At 35.1% G+C, this 11,155-nt stretch overlaps 1 protein-coding gene across 2 annotated transcripts; it reads left to right on the top strand.

The window, feature by feature from the left end:
* Positions 1-967: 967 nt before the first annotated feature.
* On the top strand, positions 968-9,843 carry uba3 (ubiquitin-like modifier activating enzyme 3). Of its 2 annotated transcripts, XM_088636288.1 has the most exons (18): positions 1,021-1,098; positions 1,217-1,255; positions 2,369-2,489; positions 3,045-3,125; positions 3,733-3,815; positions 4,697-4,777; positions 4,983-5,026; positions 5,361-5,425; positions 5,988-6,143; positions 6,338-6,440; positions 6,676-6,789; positions 7,076-7,129; positions 7,469-7,505; positions 7,870-7,951; positions 8,332-8,432; positions 8,544-8,607; positions 8,994-9,048; positions 9,228-9,843. In XM_088636288.1, exons 1-18 carry the CDS (start codon positions 1,079-1,081, stop codon positions 9,314-9,316), a joined length of 1,389 nt encoding a protein of 462 aa, XP_088492414.1. In that variant the 5' UTR covers positions 1,021-1,078; the 3' UTR covers positions 9,317-9,843. The 2 variants fall into 2 exon arrangements, with proteins under 2 accessions (XP_088492416.1, XP_088492414.1); XM_088636290.1 differs by lacking the exon at positions 1,217-1,255 and having other exon boundaries at positions 968-1,098.
* The last annotated feature ends 1,312 nt before the right edge of the window (positions 9,844-11,155 follow it).

Below are 11,155 nucleotides of genomic sequence, written 5' to 3'. Positions count from 1 at the left end.
ATTATTATTATTATTATTATTATTATTATTATTATTATTATTATTATTATTATAACTATTCTAATGCTAAACCACGTGATTGATGGAGCGAGTCGAGCGACCATCACTCGATACTTCTAGTTTCTAGAACAGCCGCTAGATAGCGTAAGATTATTGATTGGGAGCATGTAGAGTCGATCACAAGCATATTGTTTCAGCTCGTTTTTCATTAGTCACTAGTGTTTTCCTCCTTCGTAGGCACTAAAAAGTTTATAGGCCCTAGGTACTGTGCCTACAGTGCCTTGTGGGAAATCCGGCACTGCAGACATCTACATCAGACAAATAGTGTGTCTATCATGGACTGTCATTACTACCCCTTGCATAGTGAATTTGAGCTCCTTCCATCTGGGGACTGATTTAGACTCAAATGCAATAGAACTACATTATCTTTTAATCCAATGGCTAATAACTTGCTTAATTTGGACAATTGATTGTATATTTTATTTTACTTACTTATATATATATATTTTCTTATTTATTTATGAATTCATGTTGTATTACTGTACCTTGTTGTTTTTTACCAGACCATAAAGCAAATTTTCCATCTGGGGCAATAACAGTAAGAATCTCAAGAGTTCTGTATCTTAGATTTCTTCTTTTATTTAAGGTGATCTCAGATGTTTTCATATACTGTACATTGTAAGGAAAGGCAGGGTAAGACAAGGTGTGGCTGCTAGATCTTCTGGGTTTTATTCCACACTGGAGTGACTTTTGTGTGGAGTTTGGTTGTTCTCATACGTTTATTTTTCCAAGTGGGTTGCTTTCCTGTCACCTTCCAAAAAAAGCTGTCTAGGTTGACTGGCGTCTCTAAAATGTTCACAGAACGTTTAATGTCACGTATGAGCGGGGTGACGCGAACATTGCCAGCAACAAAAATCTTTCTGATGCCGTATAAATCTTGAACTGGTTGGTTGGGGCTGGACTGTTGGCTTGAATTGGCTTGAAAAATCTTTCCATTGTGCTGTTTCAAATCTCCCTCCCTCAAACAGCTGCAGCTCCTAACCACCGCGGCATTGTGGGAGAAGACGGAGCAGGAAATATGGCGGATGTGGAGGAACCGTAAGTATCCGTGAAAGGAGAGGACTGAGAGATCTGCAAATTAGTGCTCATAATCTCATGTATTACCTGCTGAAAAAAAGAGAACACGATTGAACCTTCTTTTATTCTCTCTTTTTAGGGAGAAGAAAAGAAGGAGAGTAGAAGAGCAGACTGAGAAGTTAGTACTGAAATGCTAAAAATATATAAACTGCCAGCAGGTTTGAGGTTACACAGCGCACGGAGTAGTAGAGCATTAATGTGAAAATTCTTTTTTCCATTCGTTGACTGACACATTAATGTTTTGTCTATAAAAGGACGGAAAATTGAAATATTCTAAAATTTACAGTCGATTATAGTAAGGCCTCAGGCTGCTCAAATGTATCGCAGTTTATAGTCTCGCTTATAGTTACTAGTTACATGTTTTTAATAACGTGTTCATAAGGAATTTTCACATCTTAATGTTGCGCTCGTTTCTTATTTCGACTGCTATTTAATTAACTCCATTCTTTTATAGAAACATTGCATATAAATTAAAATTATACAAAAGCTGTAATACAGGCCTCTACCGATTTCTAATTGTGTTGTTTGGTTACATTGTTTTGTAAACTTTCAAAAGGGAATATATTAAACATAACGTGCTTGTTTTATCAGGATTGTGATAACGATGTTTAGGCTGGAATACTAACTGTAACACCCCAACAGTTATTGTGAATAGCATGCCAACCAGTAGTATATCTGGAGAATGAATCAACGTACCAGACAGATAATTATTTATATTAATTAAAAAGATTCTTAACCCTATTTATTGATAAACGTTCTTTAGGCAAATTTAGTTTCCTCTTGGTAACAGTAATGTCTTAAACAGACTTTATACATAATAAATAAGTTAAACAAGCGTAATTATGGCCAAATAATATCTTATTACAACCTCTGTTGTATTTTGACAAAAAAAAATGTACCTTAAGTGTGGTTACTGTGCGATTGGTCAATGTATGTAGGTACTTAAGGCTACATATTCTGAAGTTATTTGTGTCTGAAAGGATAATATATATTTTTATTTATGATATACCTACATTGACATTTGAAGTATTAAAAAAAATAGTACAATAGTACAAATAAAGGTACTGCATACTCAAAAGCTAACAATACCAGTTAGCCTGTATGTTAAAGTCTTTGCACATGCTGCCAACTTTGGTATTGTGTTTTCAAACCACAGGCATTGTGAGCACAGCAGACACGCAAGTTGTTTTCCAACTGATGTTTGTAGCTGAGTTCCTTGTGTTCTGTGCAGAATGGCTGTGGATGGTGGGTGTGGGGACAATGGAGACTGGGCAGGTCGCTGGAGCCATGTCAAGAAGTTTCTCGAGCGCTCAGGACCATTTACACACCCCGATTTTGAACCAAGCACTGACGTGAGAAAACTCTACTTTCTCCAGTTGTGTTTTGTACCGGGGGGGAAAGGAAAGCACAGCAAACGAACCCCCACAAGCCTTAAAATGTTGAATGTTTTGAATTACATTTCTTAGAAAATGCAATTGACAGTTTTGCATTATTTCCATCACATAGTTTTAGTTCCACCTATATACATAAATTCTACAAATGGCTTCATACTGTATTATAAATACGATGCCATGAATTTAATACAAAAATGTTTGCTAACTCGGTACCAATTGATCATATAGTTGATATCAGTTGAAAAGCAGCCATTTAATTTACTAATAAAATAGTAAAAATCCAGTACACATTGTGGTCTTTATTTCAGACTCTACTTCTGTTTTACAATGTAACGTGGTAAAGTTAAAAGAAACCAACACTTAAAAGTGATATTTCCATTTTCAATTTTAAAATACATTTTTATTCTTTTAATTATGGTCTGGTACATATTGTCACCTGTTCTTTTTAGTTCTATATGCCATTTGTGTGCGTATTCATATTAACTCTCTTCTGGTTTTGTGTTTTAACTATAGTCACTCCAGTTTTTATTGGACACATGCAAGATACTAGTCATTGGAGCTGGAGGGCTTGGATGTGAACTTCTTAAAAATCTGGTATGATGCTGAATCTTTTTAAAAAAAAACTTTAGATCAGTGTAAACTGGTGTGAAGTTAAGATCTTGTGTGTTTCAATGGGCAGTCAAATGCTTTGCATTGTTCTTAGGGTGAAAAAATGCAGGGAGCTTTGAACGACACATTTTTCTTCATGATGATTGTTTTCTCCTTGATGCTTCTGTTTATGAAATATTTCATCTGGGAGCACAAATGTTTTAGAATGACTTCCTGAACTGCGAAATGCACGTATTAAAATGCTTCTTGTACATTTGTTCCACTTCATGAAGTCTTTTGCATGAATGTTCTTCACTTATAACCGGAAATGATGTTAAAATTATATTTAGAGAATAGGAAAGAAAGTTGAACAAAATGTACCTAACATTCACATACTTCAAACAGTAATTGTCAAATATCTGTGTTTGATAGATTGTTTCTCTTTCAGTATGAATGTCCACGTGCAGGAAAGTTTGGATGAAAACTGTTGTTTTACAATTTAAGCATTGTTGATTGCACTGTACTTTTTTTGGAATAAGTGACTACTTAAATCAAACGCTGTTGGCATTTGTAAACCTTTTATTCAGATCAGTTTTTACCATTATGTTATCAGGCCCTGTCTGGCTTTCGCCATATTCATGTAGTTGACATGGATACCATCGATGTCTCAAATCTGAACAGGCAATTTTTATTCAGGTGAGCTGTGTTTGTTAAGAGCTCTTTTCAGTTCACTGATATAGTGTATTTTCACAGTTAAATGAAGCACACATTCCAATAAAAGACACTTTCTGCTCTTGCGGGCTTCTGCACACTGAAATTGGACATGAAATTCCCATAAAAATCAACAAAATATTGGGAGAGGTGTTCCTGTCCCAACAAAATCAACAAATTGTTGGGTTTTGTCCTGCTTTATTATGACAATATTCTGGTTATTGCTTTTAGGTCTTGCCCTTTTCATCTATATGTTATTTGTGAATCAAGTAATTTACAGAGAAAATGACAGGGGAAAGCTACAGAGGTGTGGACATGTGAGCCCTGAGAGATAAGTTAATAACAGTAACCGTTAAGAAGATGGCTAAGTACAGACGTCTTACCGACACATTTTAAATTTTAAGCAATTTTAACACCTCTGTAGGTTGTCCAACAACTTTTCTCACATCTACATAGATGTTTTGCAAAGTCACTTTGTGGTAGCCGGGCAGTATCACATATTCGCTCATTGATCTCATTCCTCTGAATCGCTTTATATATTTTTACTATTAAGCTGATTTGTCCAAGTCCTCTTACTGTCATCAGCGCCATGTGGTGCACCATCTGTGCTGGTCTGCTGTGGCTGATGGGCACAGTGTAACGAGCACAAGTGGTATTTTTGTTCTAAAGTTAAGCATATTTTGGGTAGCAGACTGCAACTGTGGTTATCGCTAATGTTTTTTGACATGATGAAACAGAACATTATTGATAGCATCAGGTGTCTCCTGTCAGTCTCCTCCCTTTCAACTAAGTTGATGTTAGTGTAAAAATTCAGATTCTGATAGTTTTCCTAACTGAACATTTTTTGCCTCCCAACATTTCCTCAGACCTAAAGATGTGGGGAGGCCGAAAGCAGAAGTGGCGGCAGAATTTATCAACAGTCGTATTCCAAGCTGTGGTGTTGTGCCGTATCCTTTACTTTCAGTTACAGTATGCCCTGAACAAAAGGAGCAGGGTGCACAGAACACAATTATGGTAAAGAAAGGAAACGGATTAGTTAATGCAGGGTGATCCTGTAAATATCAGTAATAGCTAAAGTTTCAAAAATGTCATTTTTGCATAGTGTGTAAAATATTAACTCAAACCTGTTTCTAATTTCTTAACAACATGCAGATATTTTAAAAAAATACAAGATTTTGATGATTCATTTTACAGACGTAAGTCTTTCATTGTTTGAACACCTTAATAAAGCTGTTGCAGATTATATATAAGGAGGGTTGCAGTTTTAAATACTGAGGTTTATGCTCCAAAAACAATTTTGCCATCAAATCGCATTTTCCATCGACTGTTATACAGTACATAAGGTACATACAAAAAGAAGATTGCAAGTCATTGTTACAGCAGGGAAAACATTCCTTTTTGGAACTGATCTTAATCCTCTTTGTAAAAGCTTGATCTGAGTTTTACATGTTTTTCAATTTGTGATACTGAGATATCAGGAAAATATAAAAAATGGAGTCTCACTTCCAATACTTATTTGTGTTTCCTCAGAATTTCATATAATTGTATGCGGCCTGGATTCAATCATTGCAAGGAGGTGGATAAATGGCATGCTGGTATTTGTCAATTTTTCATCATCATTGAAAACCTTTTCATATTTTTAATATTCACAACATTTAGTTGTACCTAGTATTATACTTTTTTTTTTCCTGTGAGTTTTGATCTTCAATTTGACCTCATGAGTCAGATGTGATTTAATTTTGGAATTTTAATTAGGCAGGCGACAGTGCCGTAATGGTTATCATTGCTGCTTATCAGCGCTGGGGCCCAAGATTCAATTCCTGGAATGCTATCTGCTTGATGTTTTTTATGTTCTCATGTTCACGTGGGTTTCCTCCGGGTGCTCTGGTTTCCTCCCATAGTCCAAAGACATACTGGTAGATTAATTGGGTTCTGGGAAAATTGGCCTTGGCGTCCCATCCAGGATATATCCTGCCTTGCACCTGTTGCTTGCTGGGATAGGCTCTGGCTCTTTTGTGACCCTGTAGAACCTGACTGGTTAGAAAAATGGGTGGAAGGATTTTAATGAAGCACACTGGAACCAGTACATAGTAGTAAAGATCTAATAAGTGAGATCTGTAAGTTTCAGTTGCTCAAAACTGTTTACCTTCTCTTCAGATGTCACTCTTAAGCTATGAAGATGGTGTTCTGGATCCTAGCACCATTATCCCTCTTATTGATGGGGGAACAGAAGGCTTCAAAGGCAATGCGCGTGTGATATTACCTGGAATGACAGCATGTATTGATTGCACACTTGAACTTTATCCGCCACAGGTAATCTCAATGGGTTTGTCCTTTCTAAATTGCAAAGCAAATGCTGAGTAATTATGTTTTTCTTTTTAAAAGTCAGTGTTTTGCATGAAGTTTAAGATCAAATTTTCTCAGACATGTAGAATGAAGGTGTCTGCAGTATTTGGTGCGAGGGTGGGATTTAGTTTTTTTTCCATATTGCTTTTTTTCCTCCCCAGATCAATTTTCCCATGTGTACTATTGCAACCATGCCACGATTACCAGAACATTGTATTGAATACGTCAGGATATTACAGTGGCCCAAAGATAAGCCATTTGGAGGTGAAGTTACGATTAACTTATTAAACTATCATCTATTTAAAAGAAAAATTCCGTTCAGTATTTTCTTTACTAATTATTAACTTGTAAATGCTTACCAATTTTTATAGTGTGTTTTGTTTTGTCCTGTTTAACATGAACAGCAACAACTCACAGGAAAATGTTGCTCACCTTATGAAAACTCTCCGTGTATTAGTGCACAGTTGATTTGAACCGATTAAAAATGATTAATCTTTAGATGGAGTAGCTCTGGATGGTGATGACCCCGAACATATCCAGTGGGTGTTTCAGAAGTCTCTGGAAAGAGCAGCACAGTTTAATATTACTGGGGTTACATACAGACTTACACAAGGTAAGGACTGCTGGAGAGATTGGTACTTGGCTTGTCTTTAGTACAGTAACTAAAGTAGCGTGTAAGCTTAATATGTACTATATTGTGTGTCCTGATTTCCTCAGCCCCCATTTCCACAACTTGAATATTTTATTTTGAGCATGGGGTATTGCTAAACAATAGGAGATTCATAAAATGTTTTAATATTCTCTTAAAACTTCATAAAACTTATTTTTTAAAACCATTCAATGTAATTTTCTTTGATTTATGCAGTTCAGATGAAAGTTGCTCTTTTTTGTGTTTAAAGGTGTGGTGAAACGAATCATCCCAGCTGTTGCCTCTACAAATGCTGTCATTGCTGGTAGGCATTGTGAAAATACTGACTGAAACTGTTTTCTTCAGTTACCGTGCATGGTTATATTATTAACTGAAGGCAATCTTAATTGTTTGAAGTGGAGTTCTTGTAACTGGAAGGTTGAGTTTTCAAATCTTGAGTGAGGCACTGCTGTTGGATACTTAAGGAATCTTCAGTAAAATGCCCAGCTGTATAAATGAGTACAGATATAAGACTTTTGATAAATAAATTCATCTAAATTGATATTTTGAGCATGTAAATAAACATGGTAATTTCAAAGAACTCAAATATAACTAATCTTTTGTATAGACTACTTTAAAATAATGGAAACTTGTGTTGTTTCAGCTGCATGCGCTACTGAAGTTTTTAAAATAGCTTCCAGGTAAGCTTTTTCAAAGGTATTCTCCTCATTTTATAGTCCTTAAAAATGAATAAATATGTATGTAGCTGTATTTCAACCATAAATATTTGATGCCGTTACTTTAATATTTGCTTTGTAAATAGTAGAGCATTTCTACCATTTTAACTTAATTATTTTAAATATTAAATAAACATTATTTGCATTCTTCCCTACAGTAGTAATGATTAATGTTTATATTGTATTATTAACAAGGATGGGTAAATGGAAGTTTTATTGTTAATAATAGAACCTTACAAAATCATCAATAACTCTGTTATTATAGCTGATAGTATGGAAAGTTATTTTAAGACTTCTTGCATTTGACTATGTTTTTTCTTCATTATAGTGCATACATTCCTCTAAATAATTATCTGGTGTTTAATGATGTTGATGGTCTTTACACATACACTTTTGAAGCAGAAAGAAAGGTGAGCTTTTTTTAAAAAATTCTTTTTCCTGTTTGTTTGGAGAAGGTTCAGACAGCAGTAACCTGACTGAGCAGTGGAACAGCAGTGAGGCAGAATGGGAGAGAATGGGGAGGGCTTTAACAAATTGAGAGATGTGTGTTACTGGATGGGCGTTATTCGTTATGAGCGTACTTACATGTTCTCAGAGGTGAAATGGCAGTTACATCCGATTTTCATGGTAATAGATTATTCAGACATACTTTGTTTTGTGCTACAGCTCCAGTGATACATTTAAGAATTAAAATAATCCTGTAAATGTTGCTGTACTGTAGATATTTTGTTTGTTTAAATATTGACGTGCTAATTATAATGTATAATGGAATTTTGTTAACCAAATCCAGGAAAACTGCTCAACCTGCAGCCTAGTGCCTCAGGAGCTGCTGTTCCCTTCATCTGCCAAGCTCCAGGAAGTGCTGGATTACCTGACTGAAAATGCATCTTTGTAAGTGAAGAGATACTGGTAGCGTGGTGCATATCTGTTGCTGTCAGTTGAGCAGTAATAGTGCACACGCTTACGACTGCTCTGATTTCTACTACTCTTGCAATGTTGTAGGCAAATGAAATCTCCAGCCATTACTGCAACTTTGGAAGGGAAGAACAAAACCCTTTATTTACAGGTGAGGTTTATGTTCCTGCATTTAAATGTGAGCCATGGAATCGCCTATTTTTATTTTCTCCATTTTATTTTTTACTATTTATTAGCAATAGTATTGTATTTGCTTCAACTGTTAAAATGTAAAAGCGCAAACTTGTATACTTTGAGAACTTGAGTGCCAGTCTTGCATTGCATCACGGCTGATCTTTGATCTGCCCTTAGATCTATTAGCTAAAGTATTAGAAGATGAAAGAGGTTGTAGACTAATTGATTGGATGTGTTGGATATTAAACAGGTTTAAATAAGCAATTTAACAGGAAAAAATCTGAGGAAAGGTCTAGTATTTCTGTCTGTAAATTAAATGAATAACTGTCTCTTTTTTTCAACACTTATGTTTTCTTGGTAAAGACTGTAGCCTCAATTGAAGAAAGGACAAGACCAAATCTTTCCAAGACGTTGAAAGGTGACGTAAAACCTTTTTTTATCATCATTAAATAAAGGCCTTTTTCAGTATGGTAGTCCTCCAACAACTTCAAACTGTGCAGTTTTGTAATTCAGTAATTTATGGGGTTTTTTAGTTGCACATGACAGTAGTCTGTACCGAAGTAATTGTGTTTTAACACTTTATTAATTTGTTCACAGAATTGGGCCTGACTGATGGACAAGAGCTTGCTGTGGCAGATATCACCACCCCTCAAACAGTGTTATTTAAGCTACATTATACATCCTAGTCAGGAACATGTAACAGCTTAGAAACTAGTTAATAAGTGAATTTTAGAATAAATGTGAGAGAATCTGGCATATAACAGAGCAATTATCATTTTTAATTAGTGAAACTATTTAAGGCATTGCAAATTAATTTATGTAAATAAGCTAACTTTATAGTAGCTTCTAAAATAAAACCTTTTAAAAAGGATAATTTCAAGTTGGGTTCTAGATACAAGTTATAAGCCTAATTGATCAATTTTCTATATATGATGATTCTGATCTAACTCTGAGCAAGTTGTGGTTATTTTCTTTCTCATGTCTAAAATATCCTTTGAAACTTGGCATTACCTAGTTGAAGCACTTATTTTATTTACTGTTGTCAAAAGAATGACCCTGTAACAGGACCAGGTTGGATAATAACACACCTATCACCTGCCTCCTTTACTTTTATGAGAACGTTGTGTATGTCATGTGTTTGTTGCGGTAATTTTGTTTTGGATGTATATTTATGGAAAATGTAATTAAAACATTTTGCTGAACAAATACTAAAGACATTGTTTCGAGATGCTTTAACTAAAACGTTTTTACTGTAAATGTGTTTGTGCTTTCCATCAAAAGTGCACATTGAAAATTATTTCCAGTCAAAATGGTGTGATTGTGCAAGATTCTGCCGTGCATTATTTTTAAGTGTGCATAACAAATGGGCTTGAGCACTATAGACTTGTGTGTGGTGTTACAAAGCCCAGTACTTTTTGTTACAGATTCTGCTGTTTTATAAGTTTCATAATTATACAATATTTTTATTATAATATCATATAATTATGAAATTATAAATTTTTTATTTACTCCTGTGCTTGTTCAAACCATAAAAATATCCATATAACATGAGCTGGATAGCTAGATTTAATTAAGTTGTTAATTTGGTATTTTATACACTGGTTCAATGAGCAGCAGACATTGATGTGCTGTGCAGCACCATTTTTAATAGATGACACGCTATTCAGATTGTAATATACTGTAGGCCTACTCTCATGGGTCTGAGAAAAGGATGTACCACTACAATACATGCTTTATTATGTTGTTCTTGAAAATAGATGAGAAATGTTCATCCTTATTACTATCATTAACAGATAATATTTTCTTTGAAGAGTTTTTTAGTGTATTTCTAAAATTTGTGCTGTTGAATTGCTCTTACCTACTGTATATGTGATGGTTAAAGCAACAAACATCATGCCAGTAAATGGGCTGGTATGATTTTAAATTTCAATATTCTTGGAAAAACTCACTTTTATTAAGTGAAGGATAAAAGAAATGCATGTGGTTATACCAAAGCTTAACTCTCGAGCTCCTTCATCTGTCTTCGACCTGAACTGCTGGAGAGATGCCCCGTCTGAGGTGAAGGATGACAAAAGAGGCAGCAAAAATGTTTAGTACTTGGAAAAGCTCCTGTATGTACTAGGGGATTGAGAAATGCACATTTTGTATGCATGAGTTTGGGGGCATTGGAATATCCCATTTTCACCATCCCGTGTCTCTGAAGCATCGCTGACTGGTTCCTGTTGTTACATTACGCCAGTAAGATAACGTTCAATATTTTTTTCTTCCAGTGTTTTGTGTTTAGCCTAAACGGTCCTCAAATGAGGACATAAGGGAGCTAGTTCGTGGTACAAAAAAACGCTAAGAAACACTGCTCTAGAAAACGTGTGAAGCTCAAATCCCACCAAAGCCCTGTTAGCTCCGTATCAGATCTCAAAGATTCTCAGCTAAAACTGCACATACAACAGCTCCACCTAGACCGTCTTGTTACGAAAGCGATTTTGTTAATTACAATTTGTGATTTTGTATATATATATATGTACGTA

The sequence above is a fragment of the Lepisosteus platostomus genome, chromosome 6, assembly GCF_059453375.1.
Source record: "Lepisosteus platostomus isolate fLepPlt1 chromosome 6, fLepPlt1.hap1, whole genome shotgun sequence".
Classification (NCBI taxonomy): Eukaryota; Metazoa; Chordata; class Actinopteri; order Semionotiformes; family Lepisosteidae; genus Lepisosteus; species Lepisosteus platostomus.
Note: the sequence above shows the minus strand (reverse complement) of the source record. Positions and strands in the feature narration are given on the sequence as shown.